This window comes from Porites lutea, chromosome 7 (genome assembly GCF_958299795.1).
Source record: "Porites lutea chromosome 7, jaPorLute2.1, whole genome shotgun sequence".
NCBI classification, from domain to species: domain Eukaryota; kingdom Metazoa; phylum Cnidaria; class Anthozoa; order Scleractinia; family Poritidae; genus Porites; species Porites lutea.
Genome location: NC_133207.1, coordinates 3,372,174 through 3,390,344, shown reverse-complemented (window position 1 = coordinate 3,390,344; position 18,171 = coordinate 3,372,174). Strand labels below are relative to the sequence as shown.

The following is an 18,171-nucleotide window of genomic DNA, read 5'->3' as shown; positions in this document are numbered from 1 at the left end:
GTGACAAACCTAGAGCATTTGCACAATGTGTAAATCCGGGAAATATCCATACCCTCCCCACGAAGGACAACAGAAATTCCGAGGGGTGGGGGATCCAAACGGAGACAATTTCCGAGGGGGTTAAGGGGTCCTAAGCAAAAGTGCCCTCTGTCAGGGGGTATGGATGTTTTGTGGAGCTACACTATAAATGAAATGAATCCGAGGGAAAAAGAGCTCAATCACAGGGGGACTGAGGAGCTGACTTTCAAGCGCTTACCCTTCCTCAGAGCGCACCAGAAGATTTATGGTTGTCTGTGGTTTAAATGTAGGTTACACAAAGACGGCGCAATACTCAACCAAGTTCACTTTTGAGTTGTTATTTTTATTCACACTCTATTTCACACACTGCTTTTTACAGTTTGCAACTGGCTATACATGAATTAATCTCATACAACAATTTATCACTGCATTTGGGGTTTGGTATCTTGCACGATACTCGAGATTTTCAAGTACGACAAAGACATGTCACAGCTACCACGATGTCGGAAAGGAAAATTTCCTTGCTTTTAAGTTTTTTTTTCATACTTCTAATTCCTAAATAAGGGGAATACCAAACTAAAAAAAACTTGCACGTAAGAAAACTCAGGGGAGATATGTTACCGGGAAAACTTTGAAGAAGAGGAGAAATGCGTTGTGCACGCTTCATTTTCGGTTAGCGCGATTTGCCTTGGCCCCAGGGTTTTCCCTTAGAAAGCGGGAAAGCCCTGGGGACAAGGCTGAGGACAAACAATACGGCCACGCACTCGCGCGGAACACGTGATCCGGTTCCGTGGAATAATGAGGCCTGTTTAATGAGGTACGGTGTCGAGTACAAGTCGTAGCTCGCACAGCTGGAAAGTCTGACCTTATTAGATGGACGCCACCCATCACCGCTTTTTTGTCGATTTTTAACTTCTCCTGGTAATAAAACGTTTGGTGTTTCGATATGGTTTACCGCCATACTTTGGGATCTTTGCACATAAAAATAACTACTGTATGAATAAATTGTGGACGTGTGTGTGTTGTTCTGTCTCAATAATTTGAGATGCAGGGTAGCGACTTGATTCTGAAGACAGGAGAGTTTGCTTCTAGGATAGCAAGGTGCCTGAGTAGCTTTACAATGAACGAGCTGCAACAGCTAGGGTTCCAATACAACCTCTGTGACGCGCAAGAGCTTCTAAGGGGTGCTGATATCTCACTAAGAGGTGCATAAGGTAACCAAGAAGAGGGCCTACTGCCAGGTTTGGGAGGCTCTTGATTGCTTACGATTGGACAGCCAAAGGACCTTTCACAGAGGAGCTACAACAAGAGGTGCTGATACAGCCCCTGAAGAATAGACAGGGTATCCTAGAGGAGGGTCGGCTGCTTGGATGGTAAGGTTCCTGAGTAAGGTGGGGTGGGCCTGGATGCTGTAGCGCTCTTCGTCATCATTAGTGAGATATAGCAGCTCCAGCGCCAGTGAGGCCCATTGTCCTCGTACACACTCTCCATTTAGGCGCCCCACAGGGGCAATAATCTCTTGCTTTGTCAGAACACGGCTGGTGTATGTGCCCTGACAAAAGATAAAAACATATGAGCATTTAAAAAATGATTGCGCCAGAAACCACCTATTTTCCCTACGGTATACATCTTCTTGGAATGATAATGGTTATAAAATCTATTTAAAGGGTTACTTACATTTGCTCCTTCGACATTTTCTCTGACGCTATCTTTAAGATAGACACCTCGTTAAAACGGACACCCAGAGTTGTTCCCCGCCTGTTCATTACTCCCTTTAGTCAGGAGCCGATTACTGCTTTAGTTGACTCTCTATAAGAGGGATGCCTTGCTAAAACGGACACCTAAAGTTGCTCCCAGCCTGCGTGGCAGGCGTTCAAAAGGAAAGATGAAGGGAATATGGCCGCGGGAACGCGCGCGAGGGAGTTTCTCTCCCTCCCTCCCTCCTCCCGCGCCCCTCGCGTTTCTCTCGCGCCCAGAATCCCCTTTCCCTTTCCCTTCGAACGCCTGCTACGCAGGCTAGCTCTTCAGACATTTTACTTTTCTTTGACAGCTTTCAATAAGACGGACACCTATCGCTTTTCGCTACGGTGTTTGTCTCAGAAAGGGATTCGCATGGACCCAAAGTTTAGTTTTAGCTACGGAAACCTATGTGACGCATCTGAATGAGTACACTGAAAAACTGAACAAAGCTGGAGACGATGACACAGAGAATGCTGAATGATTTTTATGAGAAAGCAACTTTTTTCCTACCTGGCTTTTATCTCTACCCAACGAGAAAAGAAATGGTTTATCAGCCATGATAGACGTCTGCCAATCACGATCTGTCTCGGAACCTAGGTACCAGTCCCTGTCGTACTCTGTCAAGTACTCTACCAGTTCATCTTCATTGGTCACTTCTCCAAGAACTGCTTCGTCATACGTTAACTTGAACGCATACCTGTAAAAACGAAGAACACACAAAATATTAAGTAGTACAGTAGTAACGATTCTGAAGGTCTGGATTAGGGGTCTTGGAACGAAACAGTTTCTCTGGTAAAATATTCTAAAACAACTTACTACTACACTTAATATGAGCCTCACTAGCTGGGCCCTAAACCCTCTCCCGATCGCAAAGTTATGAAACTTCTAGCATTTGATAGCTTGTTTTAAAACGCGTATTAAATAAAGAGGCGAATATTTGGCGCGCATCGATTGGTCGTTGCCTATGGTCTATTTGAATTCAGACACATGGATGACGTCACGGGAACATGTTTTCTTTGTTTTGTACAACATGGCGGGCAGTTTTGAAAATGTTTGCGAGATTATTTCGGATTAAGCAAGTGAAGACCACGAAAAAAATTAAGCAGAATTCGTTTTCAAGTAAGAAGAACGGAGAAAATCGGACGAAAAGAGTTCTTGACAACTTGAAAATGCCTGAACTGGAAGAAATCTTCTTAACAGTTGCCATCGTGTCATCGCTACGAGAGACTCGCAGTTCTGCAAAATGTTTTCGCTATTATTATGCTTTGAGCAAGGGAAAGCGTTGAATTACTCTTCGGAGGTACTGTCTTCAAGTAAGATAAAGAAGAAAAGAAGAAGCAGAGAGGGAAAGTAGCGTTTGTGACTTGGAAAATGCCTAAACTGGCACAAATCATCCAACCGAGTCAAGCTGTACGAGGTAGGTTTGTGTTTTTTTCCCTCACTCCATAAAAAGGATATATTCCACGTTGCCGTGGGTCTGTTCAGTAATGACTCACAGAAGACGTCAAAATGTGGTCAAAACATCGATGACACACTCGCCTGCGACTCGTGTCACATAGCATTGTTAAACGTATTTTAGTATTTAAACGGTAGATTTAGGCATATTTTTATCCCCCTAAAAATTTTTCATCTGTTCGAATTTCCTAGCTGAAAGTCCAGTGATCCGAAAATTATAGAGATCAAAACTTATCTTTTCAAAAATTTCAGCCAGAAAAAAGGCTCCCGAAAATTCTAGGTGACCTTTTTTAGGGTTAAAATCCGTTTTAAATGGGCAATTATACCATTTTTTAGATATTCAAAAATCCTAGGAGCGACAGGCAAGCAAGAAATTTTACAACAAATGTTCCGAAATTTCTAGATCTCAAATCGTCTTCCAAACAGATATTTTCCGAAAATTGACGTTGGGAGCCCCTGTCATTTTGATGTCATCTGTGATCTTTTACTAGGGAGCTTAAGCGACAACGAAGGCGACAGCAACTAGAACGGTAAAAAAGCAGTAGGTTCAGATTGGCAAAACAACAACTTTGCACGTGCATCACGCTTTTTTGTACATTTTTTTACCGTCACTGCTCGACTAAAACGTGAAAATGCCTAATTTCACGTTTTGTGGAGAATGTGAATCAAGACAACGGCTTTCTTTTTCTTTTCTTGCACTTCGATGCGGCCTGTTAGATTCAACTCCAGAAAAATTCGCTAACATTCGACAAATGAAAGGAGATGGAGTAAGCGCAATAAATTTGGAAGTTGAGCAAATTCACTTAGTTTTAGTGACGTTTTTGTAGCCGTCCTCGTTGCCTAGGCTCTCTACTAAACAGACGCACGCGATTCACGCATGGCAACAAGATATCTATTGCTAAGGGTAGGGATAAGGGGAATGGCGACAGCTTTCGCGTTTTCCCACTAAAATGACGCTGTTTCACGCGCGCGTACTAATTAGTATTGAGAAAATCTTTGTAGATCTGTGGGATACTGCTTTGTACATGTACCTGTATGCCTTCAGAACGAGGGATTTTAGCTGCGTATCCTTCTCTAGCCAGTCAAGATTCATTGACCACGGGATGTTGCCGGAGTACACCTTATGCACATGACCCGGACCTGCAGCTGTTGAAGAGGATCCTGGGAAACCCAACACTTCCACCACCGCGTAACAAGCGCATGTTAATTGTTTATAGATTCCAGTTAGAGCGGGATCATTAATGATGCTTTGCGCGACAGTCTCGTTATCATTTCCAAAGTTTTGAGACTTTATGACATGTCTCAACCAGAAATCCGGAAATTTGCTGGATAAAGAATCTATGTGATGCTTGTCCACTGGAATGGAAAACTTCCAGTTAGATGGCATGTCAAGTTTGTAAGCATGCTCTGACGTGAATGCCGCTGGCTGTACACTACTGCTGGCACCTGCATTGTTACTGAAAACTCCACTATTACCAGCTGTGTACTGCAAGTCACTCGAGACTGCATGAAACCGTTTAGGTGGATTTCTACTTGTTTTTTGAGTTGTTGATGCCTTGGGGCTGCCAATGTCCAGCGCTGGAAAGCCACCAAGGTTTAATGAATCCTCCAGGTCGTCTACACCCTCATCAGATCCTGGATATTGGGAAAGCGGCATTTGCTTTCCAGGATTTGTGAAGCTATCGTCAAGTTTTAAGCTTTCTTGTGACCAGACGCTGTCACTTAGACTTGGCAACGAGCCGCTTCTATGAAGTTTAGCTGTAGCCACTCCTGTAGACTGATCTTTTTCTTGTTGTAAAGTCTTTGGTAAATTATGAAGTTCAATGTCATCCTGACTTAACAGCCGATCAAGCACAACTTCTTTTGGTTTGAAAACCGGTGAATCATCGACTGGAACATTTACTACTGTCTCTTCTTCTGGAATGCTCACTGGCACATGTCGTGCACTGCTGTCACTGTTGCCAAACTCATGTTCTTTGCAGTATTTAACCAAAACCCAAACAAGTGTCTTGAAGAAATTCTCGGAGTTCCGCCTTAGATTTTCTGGTTGATCAATGACTCCAGTCAGAACATTTTTTGCATCTGAGTAAGTGTTTATCACTAGCGAATCACATGGCCTTAGAACATTAGACATGTGACTGTTTAAAGACACCAGTGGCCATTTGCCTTCATGCACAAAAATATCCTGGAACACATCATCAACGCGAGTGGCTTCCACGGTGTGACACGATGTCTCTTGCAGCTCAAGTCCCTTTAGTACTATGGTACAAAATTTATAACCACTCTCAAGAATATGGACCCAAATAAGCCGGTCCTCAAAGCGCACCAAGAAATGATCCCCTGGGTCAGGATTGCCCAGGGCACCCAATGACACAGTGACACCAAGGTTGGAGACCACTTGAGGCATCAGCTGTTTGTAATACACGGAATCTGGACAGCTTGCCGCTGCAGTGCTGGCCGCCGAGGGCCAGGAACGCAATGGTCGAGGAAACCCAATTAGGAAGATAGGAAGACAGAACACTGGAAGCAGTGGAGCTGCTAACAAAGTTGACATGCCAAGTATGGCAATGACGACAGGGAAAAGAATGGCAGATGTCACTAAGATGGGCACTGTTGATTTGTGTCTTTGCTTAGGCAGCTTCCAGGATGTCACAGCCAGGGTCGTCATGAAGACAAGTTTTTCAAACAGTGGTTGCAGCCTGTTGCGGCAGGCTCCTACCAGCATTAACTGCAAGCCTAGCCCGGCGGAAGCCCACCAGGCAGCGACATCAGAACCAAAAGCTGTCACACTCAGGCAAACAACTGACACCTCTAACAGGGAGTGAAATGTGTTCTGCCAAACCTGAAATGGAAATATAATAAACAATGAGTGAGTTGTAGTGTAAAACAAATTGAGCTATGGCTGGTTGGGTAGAACTGTCACTTTTTAAGGTAAGAAACATCCAATGGACCAATGGGTACATGAATGGAATAGCTTTATCATGCAGCTAGTACGTCACAAGCAGTAGAACAAAGATTGCTATGATCAGTCACAGCAGCTTGAAATATTCATTTGTGTAAGCAGAAATAAGCAGAAATTTGAAGCACAGATACGTTTTCACATGTGTTTGTGCTTGTGCTCACAGGACATCTGATTAACTATATGAACTCAGTTTTGAAACTCTGAGTCACGTGGAGCCTTAAATTTTAATTATGTAGCCCTAAGAGTTCAACAAGCTGCCAGCTTTCTAAGTAACAAGGATGGTTGTTCCTTGGAACAGAAAATAAGTTCCTCCTATGCATTCTGGGGTTAGCAGATCTTCTAACTGGGTTCATACATGAAGTACTTAGCATCTGTCCTTAGCATGTCCTTGTAAACCAAAATAATATTGGTCTCCATGAGTTTCCATTTTGATCTGCACCTCAAAATAAAATCTGGCTTACCTGTCTCAGTGCTCTTACAGTCCCAACAGCCAGGACAAAGTTTGAAATGCTTGGCTGCCCAGGAAGGAGAAACATGCTGAGGAATGCAACTTGCAGTAGAGGTGATACTGAAAAAAAAAAAAAAATAATAATAAAACTAAATCAGCAAGGGTTTGGCCTCTTGGTGAGTCTCACGATTTTCCATCTGATGACCCCCTTCTTTATTGTCTTGAGCTACCATAAACAACGTGTCAATAATTATTATGTGTAATAAATATTATAAAACTTACCATAAACAAGCAATCCTTGCCGTACAAGTCCCACATATTTCAAAGCCTTTTTCCTCTTCTTAAATTCCCCAGAGGAGTCAATAGTTGTTGGGTAAAGAGGATTTCTAAATAAACCAAAGAAGATGCTGACACTCTGTATATCTCCCAGAATCTTCACTAAAACCCAGAACACCAAAAATACAAAACCAAAGGACTCAAATATCTGCAAACTTCCAGAAGATGAAAAATGGCTTGAAACACCGGCCACAACAGCTGTTAGTGATAACATAACAGCAAATATGATGACTTCTTTTAATTTCCAACACGACACTGGATCCTTTGTGTCTACGCTGCTCAACTTCTCTTGCACTTGCAGTGCAAAGCCAAAAATGTCCACACTTAGAATGAAGCCAAAGCAAGCAGATATTATGATATTTGCAGTGTTGCTGGTGATGAATGTTGTCATGACAACCACAAGACTTGAAAAGACAAACATCACAAGTAATCTGAAACAGGTAGAAAAAAAAATAAGACACAAATGTACAAATTAAAGAAGAACACATCAGGGACAAACCTGAAACTTAAATAAAACAGCTCTCAGAGCTTTATGCTTAATAAAACCTCTTCTTGGCCAGTAAGATATCCTTTCCTGTCAGAGGCCACAAGTTTATTTGTGAGTTTCACTACTATGTGTTACCCTCTTTGATTGATTGATTGATTGATTTCCTGTTGACACTACCTTCCCACCTTAACCTAATAATGAAGGATGGGTCCAGTAGATTTAATTTTCACCCTTAACCTTAGCCATTATTGACAAGAGGTCATAATTTTTTACACTAGTTCTGTGAGATGCGTAGAACAAGGTTACTGACCGTAAATCTGTTGCCATGGGTGACCCACCAAGTACTAGCACCAGGACCTGCTCTGCCAGCCATGAAAACAATGCATCAAGGGGAGGCAAGATACCCAGAGTCCAAAGCAAAGGGAGGAAGGCGAACAAAATGTGTAATGCTTTGTCCACTGACACCAGCTCTGGATAATTCCTAAAACAAAAATATAACTTTAATTCTTCTCTAAAATAATAATAACAGAAAAAAATGGCTCTTAAAATATTTATTGTGTTGAATAATCATGTGCGGCTTTATGTGGATAGGTTTTCCTCAAACTCTTGGTTTGCAAACCACATAACATGTTGATTGACAAAAAAGGCCTTCTCAGAGGGGGTGGGTAGTTACATGTCCCTAGTCTGGATTTTACCCTCTCTCCCCTCCCCCTGTCATTTAACATTTTTAGGAGTATTGAGCATGTCCTTGACGCAGTTTCAACCCATCACTGTTGCCTTATGTCACCGTTTCAAGGCCTGATGTTGCTTGTCGGAGCTTCACCCAAACAGAACAACACAGTGTTTTTGCAGATTGTTTGCTTGAAACAAAAAAAAAAAGAGTTTAGTTCTCGGCAGAGGGATCATGCATTGGCACTTGTAGTAGCTGACAGCCTCAGAATGGCAATTCCTATTATTATTGGGGGCAACAGTGGATCTTCTAAAAAGGGGGAAATACCAGGACTCTTAACAAGTCCCCTAGATCCACCAGTGGGTTGTTGTGGTGGGGGGAGGGGGTTGTAGAAACATTTACATGTACTGGTAATGTGTTGATAAATTACCTCGCCAAAACACCAATTATTCCAAATAATAGCACATAAAATGGTCGCATCAGTGGTGTGACTTCTAGGCTGTCAAGGGCTCTGAAGATGGCCAGCTCTGTTGGAGGTTTTGAAGTCAAAGAGTATTGGGCTATGCAGACCACCCACCAACCAAGTATAAACACAATAACAGTTGCCCCTGTGTTGGAGTATAGTCCATTCAATGTCGATGGCAGCAAATATAGAAACATCAGAGCACATAAGACACCCGATATTAGCCCATGAAGGACCATGTTAACCACAAACTTCTTTCCTGGAAAGAGAAACTCTAGTGTTTCAAAACCACAGCAGGAAACGAAGTCTATTTCATCGTCTTGAGCTAAGAGATTCTTTTGAAATTTTGCAAGATTCGATGACCGCCGTCGCATAAGCCAGGTAAAAAGCTGTGTACTGAGTACAAATATGATCATAAGGCCTCCATAAATGTAACTGTTGACGTATACATCGGTTATAATGTCGAATTCCGCAAAAATGGTAAACACACCTCCAAGAACGAATGGTGTCAAATATGTCAGCAGTTGGTTTAAATAAACATAGAAGGGTGCTTCATAGCCCAGCTTTAGCTTAGGTCCGCCTAATAGCGTCTGAGGGAAACGCTTCCAGAAGAATTCAAGTTTGTAATCGTTCAACAAAGGCGCTCCTCCGCCTTCCATCGATCCCATCACACTGGATCTCTACGTCGAAGGCACCCGACGGTTTGAAAGTTGCTCTTCTCAAAATTTGTCTTGTAAAGCCACGAAAAATCGTATCCAGCCTCTGATCGGTTAGCTAGTTCAAGAGATCATGGGAGGTTAGGTTCTTCGTTCAAAGCATTTTTGGATTTCTTGACTTTGCAGATGCTTTCAAATCATCGAAGCAAGCAAGCACGAAGTCCACCATTTTCGAAATCAGGCCATCACGACTTCTGTCAAGTCTGATCAGCTCATGTAAAACGGACAACAGCGCCAAAACATCCAAGAATTTCGAGCATTAACTATAATTCCCCATCGAAGGAGATACAAAGCGTGTAAAGAATTTTTCCTTCCAATTTTATTTCTGTGAAAGAGGGTAAATTTCTGCATTATTTTCTTTACAAAGTAAGTTTATTGACGTCAAGGCAACCGGGGACTTCTGATTGGCTGAAATCCCGGAAAGAGCTTGACAGAGAAATCTTAGGGAGGGTATCTTGGGCATGTAGCGCGCAATACTCTGTTTTGACTCTTAAAATTTAGAGAACGTCACTTATTTAGTCTGTGTGGCAGAGCGAAGGGAAGAAGTGATCAGAAGGGTCAGCGAGGTCATGCGCGAACGTGAGGGAGACTGCGGTAGGAAACAAAGAATAAAAAATTTTGAATAACTCTGGCCGTCAATAAAAAACAGCCCCAAATGAAATTGAGTTTGGTTTATACAAAAAATGAAGGCAGGGCGGCTGTCATTCAATCTTAATGACGTCAAAAGCGATTAGATCTCTGTTCTAACTCAGTTTATCAGCCTTTTTACACATCATTAAAGGCTTTAGTGTGAAGTTCTCAAAAGCTAGCTAAATATATAAGAAAAGCGTAAACGTGAGAAGTATTTCTAGAATAGAAACTGAATATGTCTGGGCTAACTGGGTTGTGAGCTCCTGGTTTTGAAAATTTTCAAGAAATCCGTATATTACTAACTGGAGCAAGAGAGGATAAAGCTCCTCTCCTGTACGGAGCCACTGCCGGAACATGAACAAGCTAGCGCGGGGACTTGCGTGACTCCAGCCCGAGCGGCTGCTGAAAGAGACTGTTCTCCATCGCGCCTACTGATTTGGGATTTCTAATAGTTCTTTCCTCCTCCTCGCGCTCTCTTTGCGCTTCTCGCGCGCTCGAAATCCCTTTCCCCATGGCTTTCGTTCCCAGGGTCCTCTCCTACCCGGAAGGGGACGAGTATGAGAAGACCCTGGGAACGAAGTTGCCCCTGACCAAGTTCCCAGTTTGATGCTTTAAGTTTGATGCAGGCTTATGCAGGCTATCAACAGGTCACCTAAGTATCCCTGAAGCAAATGGTAAGCTGGAATAGCCAAAGTACTTATGAGAGGGGGGGGGGGGTAAGGGAATACACAAATCACTGTAAAAGCACTGTAAGGAGTCTTTACATGATCAAGATAGTTCCTGAAGTGAACATTGTCATGATAGATTCGTCATGATTGTAAATTCAATTATCGTTAATTGTTCAGGCTCTCTGGGGCACTCTGGTGATGGAGTGGACCCTGTACCCCCATGATAGCTCCCAAAATGGCTATGCATTGGCCACATGTAATAGGATGGTTCATAATATTAGATGGAACAGCAAACTTCCAAAATTAGAAAATGTATGCACATTTTATGTAAACAACATACAGGTACACCTTGAATGCCTATCTTCTTACTAAATGTGAAACATACCAACCATGCCAAGACCAGCTAAAGAAATAAACATTTTCTCCAGAACTGTGGGTAAGATTAAAATGTATTGGTACAGTCTTTTAACATTAACTACTGTTATGAGACCATACCTAAGACAATCCTAACTTTTAAGTCTTTGTGAATCTGGCCCATCGTGTTGTTGTTATTGTGACCATAAAATTAATCTTACGAAAAGTATTGTTAAAATAATTTATTCTGCAAGACATTCAACACAAATGGCTCAAACCACGATATATAGTCCTAATATTCTAGTCCTAATATTTGCGTTACATTCATCACATGCCAAACTGAAAGTGATGTCACCTTTGGTTTTATTATATTAAACTTATGTTACCTTTAAGGAAATAGAAACTTAATTTAAGGGTGTAAATTTTCTCACGTTTTTACATGTGCAGACCAGCTTTCTTTCTAAACATTATTTTCATGTTCTGGTTAATCTATTGAACTTCCATATTATGAAAAACATCAAAAATGGCAATGATATTTCTTTGTAAAACAGGTACTTGTGTCACAGTCGTGCACACATTGGATAATGCTATCCACTGGATAAATCGCTAACTATCCAGTGAATAAGTATTAGGGAAACCAATAATACATTTATTGCGCTATTTACTGGATAGAGACTTATCCTGTTGAGAGCGTTATCCACCTTTTGAACAACTGGGACCAGAACACTGGGTTAACAACTTTTTCTATTTGACTTTGAGGTGCCTAGGTGCCTCTTAAAAAAAAAAAAAACCTGTTTTGGAATATGGCTTCTCGACCCTCACATAATAACAAGTTCAATATCAGAATTCAAGCGTAAACTGAATTTAAATGATATAAACAAGGCTACTATTAAAAAAGACTGACAGAAGTAAACAAATCGACTCTGGCTACCATAAATTTGCTTTACATAGCCAGTTTTGGCTTTGAAACAAGAAAGTCATTTGCACACCTTACAAAAGCCAATCTAAAAATTACTTCTGATAAATTCCAAAAGTAAACTAGAAAAGAAAACGCTAAAACTTTGACTGTGCATAAATATTGTTGATATTCACTACCCTGTACAAGCTTGTTTAAAGGAAAGAAGTTGTCCAGCTTGCCTTTATGTACAGCTAGAAAATTTTTGTCCAGCACTGAAATATCTATGACCAATAATACTGTAGTAGTAACTATTCCTTCAATCCAACTTGGCCTTCAGGGCTGTCATTAAGAGGCAGGGGCTGGGGATTTCCCCTGGATGCCATGAACGTGGCCCCTAGCTACTTTCAAAGGAAAATAGAAGAAAAATAGAACCAAGAGGAAACCCCTAGCTGTTTTATTCCCCTCTCCTTGTTGTATTTACCCGGCAACTCAAAATCTTAGTGACAACCCTGTCTTTACAGTTATTACACTAGAGCTCGCAAAGGATTTTTCTCAAAAGTTCAAGGTTTTTCAGATGCACTTGGATCTGGTACTTTGCCATTCATTAACTCCTGATCAACGTGGAGATTTAAGTTATCACCTCCTTCAAGTGAAGCTAGTCTCTCAGCCGCCATTCGCTCTATATATTCTCTTTCTCTTTTCTCTGCTTCTTCTTCTTCTTTTTCCTGAAAACCACACATCTTATGTTAGGACTACAGGATGCTCTTTGTCAGTTCTTTTTGAAAACAAGGGTAAGTTTCCAAGTCTTAAATATCAAAATTATTCTTCATCTAATGAATTGAAATGTGTTGCAGTTGTTCAAAGACTTGGGTTTCATGCTGAGTTTTTAATGGAAAAAAAAAGATTACCACAAAGAGAAAAAACCATGAGCTGAATAGCCACAGTTAAGATTTACCCTAGGACTCCAAATTTAAAACCACCTGGCCCCGGTTGTTCAAACGTTGGATAGCGCTATCCAGCGGATAAATCACTATCCAGTGGATAATGCAATTGTTTCCCGTAATACGTATCTGCTGGATAGTGATTTATCCGGTGGATAGCGCTATCCAGCTTTTGAACAACCTGGGCCTGAACGTAACTTTATAAATAATTATTAATAGTAATTCAACAAGGTACTGCTTCAATGGTGGCACTCACTTTGATGTGACTGGTCACCCTGTCAGGTTTAATCTACAAGGTCTGACTCAAACAAAGGAACCACCTTGAATAGCATTAAAAAGAATCACAGAACAGTACGTGCTCATAACTTCTCTTCTTTTTTATTCGTGGGTCACCACTTCCAGCTAAAGGACAGGATTTTAGGATTTTTTAAAGAAGTAGCACTCACCTGTTGTTTAAGTCTGTAATATTCATCTATTACATATTGATATTTTGGAGTTGTAATATCAAAAAATGCTGCTAGCTTCTCTCCCAGATATTCTGCCACTAAAACAAAGTTTCAAGCACTTTTTAGCATGCATGGCATTGCTTTTTAAGGTCAAGTTTGACGGTACAATATTTACTTATGACTATCATGTGTGAGTAGCATATGTCACGACTTTTGACCATCCACAAACGCAGAATTTTTACTTACAACATCCACGCACAATGTGTCTTACAAATGTTGTGGGTCTAAATTATATGACACGATCTGTCATGAAGTCATGACAAATGCTGGTCGTGTATAACAGTTGTAAGCAAAAATCATACCATCTAAATAATGATCTTAATGCACTTATCAATCTCAAGCCCTTGGTAGGGAAGATTGGGTGCCTCGGGGAATTTGATGACCTACAGTGTTTTTACTGTACTATCGAGAGATTTTGATATCCACTCTGGCCAAGGAATGGGGATTCTGTAAATCTGTACTAACTTACACACAAGGTAACAACACGGCAAAAGAAATCAGAAGCAGATTTCTTTGCCACTGCATCAGGTGATCCAGTACTTTATTAGCTGTGGTTTATACTAGCATTTTACCTAGTAGTACATACATGGTGGTATCTATATAGTATATATATAGTATTTTATTTGGTGTGGTTTGTCTTGCAGTGACAGGTGTCCCCCTTGGCAGGATCCCACTCATATGTAGATATATATGTTGTGGTTCAATTTTATCCTTGGTTCTAATTTTAAAGGCCTTTGTTTTAAACTCATTATCATATGCTACCATACCCCGTAACAAAGGGAAATGAAATTTAATCCAAGGATAAAATTCAGCCACAACATGTAAAACATGTCATGTGGCAGAGCTTGATTCACAAAAACCCCTTTTAGTGGTTCTGTCATCACCGCACCCAGGAATTAAATGACAAGATTTTCTCCAATAGCATACTTATCGCATGAAATTGACGGTATAAGAGAATGATGATAGTGAATAATAAAAGTTTTTTCTTTTACAAAAAAACCTCAAATTTAGAAGCACATAACTGTGAAACAAAATGTATTCCAGTGTTTGAAGGGGCACTGTCAGTTATGGCAACAGAGATGTAGGACACATCAAGAATTGTTAACAACTAATTTCTCCCATCCCAGATATTTTCACTAGCTACCAAATATGTGAGAGAGCTGGGAAATGCTTCAATCTGGACCCAACTGTCCTGGATCTTTGGGTACATAAATAAAAAGTCAAAACATGAATTATACACAAAGCACGTTTAAAGGTTAACAATACCTTTCAGTGCTCCACTTGATAAAGCAACTACATAATACCACAACCAGAGGGTCCAAGTGAGATCAGACTGAGAAAAAAGACAATATAAAAACAGAAAAGATTGTATGCACTTTTAAAACACTATATTAATTTGAGCATTACTGGTTGTCAAATTAAATGATTTTCTTCCCTGACAACCAGTAAGAGAAACAATGACTCATAAAGTAAACTAAACTACAACTGCAATTTAACAGCAATAAAATTCTGTGGATCTCTTTCACTGGTAAAGGAAAATAAATGCAGTATAAGACAGTATTGAATCATTAACAAGACATCTTCACAGTCGCTTGTTTGCTATATACCGATGTGACGGTCATAAAAGCTAGTGTGTCACTTTGGTTTGGGAGATCTCAGGTTCTTCTTGCAGTTTCACAGTTTAATATGTCATTTTGATACACTAGGCTGGTTTTAAAAATTGTTTGGAGAAAACAGATTCCATATCCACTGTAAATCCTTATCAAATTTGCACGCAGGTAATATGCAAAGCCTGCAACTCATATTGGCCATAGTTTTCAGCATGAGCACTTTGCTATCCGAAAAAGTTTTTCCAGCTTGTTTATTTAACCTTTAGTACGGATCAAAGTATCAAAAACTCACGAAATAAGTTTTTTCAGTTACAATGGATGTCTAAAAAGGCTTGAAATTAATAAGATCAAGCACTTGTTACTCGAACCACATACTTGAAATTAAAATTAAGCTCAATTGACGTCGGATCGGAATTTGAATAACTTATTTGGAAATAGGTAAGATTTAAGTTTTTGTTTACCGGATTGACTTCTGGCTCTTTTTTCTTCCTACAGGTCTTTCTATCGTCATCTGAACTGCTTTCAGATGAATCCTCTAATGGCTGGCTTCGTTTTTTCTTTTTACGATATTTTTTCTTGCGTTTATCGTCCGAAAGATCGCGATCCGATGGGTCCACTTCTTCCTCATCGTCGCCATCGCCATCCAAGTTTATAGTCTCAAATTCGTTCTTTGACTCCGAAAAGTTAACTTGAGGTAACCCAGCAACTCCTAGATCGACGTTATTTTTATCTTCGTCGTCCGAATCGTCCTTAGAATCTTCCGTTAATGCTGTTTGTTCGGTTGCCATATTGCTTGCAGTCGCCATTAATGTTTTGAGTGGGCTTCAATTTTAGAACGCATGCGTTTCCTCCGCTGGTTACTGAGCGCTGACTGATAGCGGGCGAAAGATCAACTGTTTGTTCCCATGAGCTCCACCTGTTCCCACGTTCCACTGTTCACCTAGCTCAACACGTTTCCCTGATGAAGGCAGCACTGCCGAAACGTCCGAGTTTTATTTGCAATTATCAGCGTTTAACTTACCACCTTCCCACTTTTAACACACACAAACGCTACGCAGAAACTCCCCCTTTATTTGTATCTGAGTTCCCCTTGTTCCCCTGTTCCCCTTGTTCCCCTGTTCCCCTGTTCCCCTGTTCCCCTGTTGCCCTTGTTCCTCTTCCTTCTCCTGTCATTAACGTTTATTCTGATGAGAAAACGTTGTTCGACGTTTCTGAATGGCTGGTCAGTTCTGGTCCTACTTCTGGTCCTAGACCGCCGTATTCAGAAGATCATCCAATAACTGCTGGCGTTTTCTTTCACGAGTTTGCTGAATACCTCGAATCTGTCGTCATGTCCAGCGATAAGTTACTGATAACTGGTGAATTTAATTTCCATATGGATGTGCCTACTGATCCCAATAACATACACTTCAGAGATCTTTTAGACGCGATGGGTCTTGTCCAACATGTGAAGCAACCTACCCATATACACGGCCACACCCTAGATCTCATCATTACGCGCCAATCTGATGACTTCACTGCTGAAGAGCCGCTATTTGACAGATTTATCTTTGATCATGTTGCCGTGATATGTAGTTTAAGGACACGTAGACCAGTAGTAGAACTGAAGCATGCTGAATACAGGAAGTTGAAGTCTATTGATTCTGTACTATTCGCTGAGGACATTCGCAATTCTACTTTGTATATAGATCTCCCTGACAACTTGGACAAACTAGTTAATTGCTACAACACGACGCTGTCATCACTACTAAACAAGCAATCCCCGATGCAATCGCGGAAAATGAGAAATAGGCCCAAGCCGCCTTGGTTTGATGATGAGATTATGCAGGCAAGGGGCGACAGACGGAAAGCTGAGAAATAGTGGAGGAGAACTGGACTGGCCTCGGACCTTCTAGCGTTCAAATCCAATAGAAATTATGTAATATATGTTATGAACAATGCGAGAAGAACATATTATAGTCAATTTATTGAAGAAAACAACCCAAATCAGTCAAAGCTATTTCGGGAGAGCAAGCTTCTATTGAATATTCAGGCTGATAAAACTCTCCCGCCTCACACGAACGCTGTTAAGCTCGCCAACGATATGGGGGAATACTTTGTTCATAAGATCGCTGCACTAAGATCGAAGCTGGCGGGCAGCACTCAGTCCCCTCTCAGTGCTGCCCAGGAATCTGATTATACTACCACCTTGAAAATGACCGACCTTTCTTTCTCTGAATTCGTGCTACTCACTGAGGAGGATGTAAAGAATTTAGCACTAGCCTGTAAGGAGTCGAGTGACCTTGATCCACTTCCTTCTTCTATACTGTCTATACGTCTGGACCATCTACTCCCTGTCATCACAAAGATGATTATATTTATCACTAAAGACTGGTCGGTTCGCTGATGAGTGGAAAAATGCCTTGGTGCACCCACTGCTTAAGAAACCTGGACTCTAACTGGTAAACAAGAACTTCCGCCCTATAAGTAATTTACAGTTTACTTCTAAGCTTACAGAGAAAGCGGTGGTTATCCAGTTGCAGACCCACATCCTGACCAATGACTTGTTCCCGGAAATGCAGAGTGCGTATCGTGAGCATCACTCCACTAAGACGGCGTTACTGAAAGTCAAGAATAATATTCTTATGAATATGGACAGGGTCATGTGACACTCCTAGTTCTTTTGGACCTCAGCGCCGCCTTCGATACTGTCAACCTCGACATTCTTATTCAGAGACTTCACTCACTGCTCGGCCTACGTGGGTCAGCACTTCAATGGTTTCCATCCTATCTGAGTCGTCGACCGCAACAACTTACAATTAATGGTGCTCTTTACAAAAAATTTGGCCTAAAAAAAGAGGTGCCTTAAGGTTCCTCTTGTTACCCTTGTTACCCCTTGTTACCCCTGTGACCCCTTGTAACCCTTGTTACCCCTTGATGCCCTTGTTACCCCTTGTTACCCTTGTTACCCCTTGTTACCCCTGTTACCCCTTGTTACCCCTGTTACCCCTGTTACCCCTTGTTACCCCTGTTACCCCTTGTTACCCCTGTTACCCCTTGTTACCCCTTGTTACCCTTTGTTACCCGTTGTTACCCTTGTTACCCCTAGTTACCCCTTGTTACCCTTGTTACCCCCTGTTACCCCTTGTTACCCCTTGTTACCCCTGTTACCCCTTGTTACCCCTTGTTACCCTTGTTACCCTTTGTTACCCCTTGTTACCCCTTGTAACCCTTGTTACCCCTTGTTACCCTTGTTACCCCTTGTTACCCCTTGTTACCCCTGTTAACCC

At 41.3% G+C, this 18,171-nt stretch overlaps 3 protein-coding genes across 3 annotated transcripts; 1 reads left to right on the top strand and 2 right to left on the bottom strand.

Annotated features, from left to right (window-relative positions):
* Positions 1-286: 286 nt before the first annotated feature.
* Positions 287-9,586, bottom strand: LOC140942836 (pecanex-like protein 4). The gene is made up of 7 exons (XM_073391849.1): positions 8,547-9,586; positions 7,757-7,927; positions 6,906-7,390; positions 6,637-6,743; positions 4,245-6,055; positions 2,269-2,455; positions 287-1,570 (listed from the first exon to the last, which is right to left on the bottom strand). Exons 1-7 carry the CDS (start codon positions 9,245-9,247, stop codon positions 1,307-1,309), a joined length of 3,726 nt encoding a protein of 1,241 aa, XP_073247950.1. The 5' UTR covers positions 9,248-9,586; the 3' UTR covers positions 287-1,306.
* A 1,588-nt stretch (positions 9,587-11,174) lies between these two features.
* On the bottom strand, positions 11,175-15,727 carry LOC140944052 (uncharacterized). Its single transcript, XM_073393162.1, has 4 exons — positions 15,364-15,727; positions 14,559-14,625; positions 13,233-13,330; positions 11,175-12,570 (listed from the first exon to the last, which is right to left on the bottom strand). The coding sequence occupies exons 1-4, from the start codon at positions 15,706-15,708 to the stop codon at positions 12,406-12,408; spliced, it is 675 nt and encodes a 224-aa protein (XP_073249263.1). The 5' UTR covers positions 15,709-15,727; the 3' UTR covers positions 11,175-12,405.
* Positions 15,728-16,277: 550 nt separating this feature from the next.
* On the top strand, positions 16,278-16,763 carry LOC140944180 (uncharacterized). Its single transcript, XM_073393309.1, has one exon. The coding sequence runs from the start codon at positions 16,278-16,280 to the stop codon at positions 16,761-16,763; it is 486 nt and encodes a 161-aa protein (XP_073249410.1).
* Positions 16,764-18,171: the final 1,408 nt, after the last annotated feature.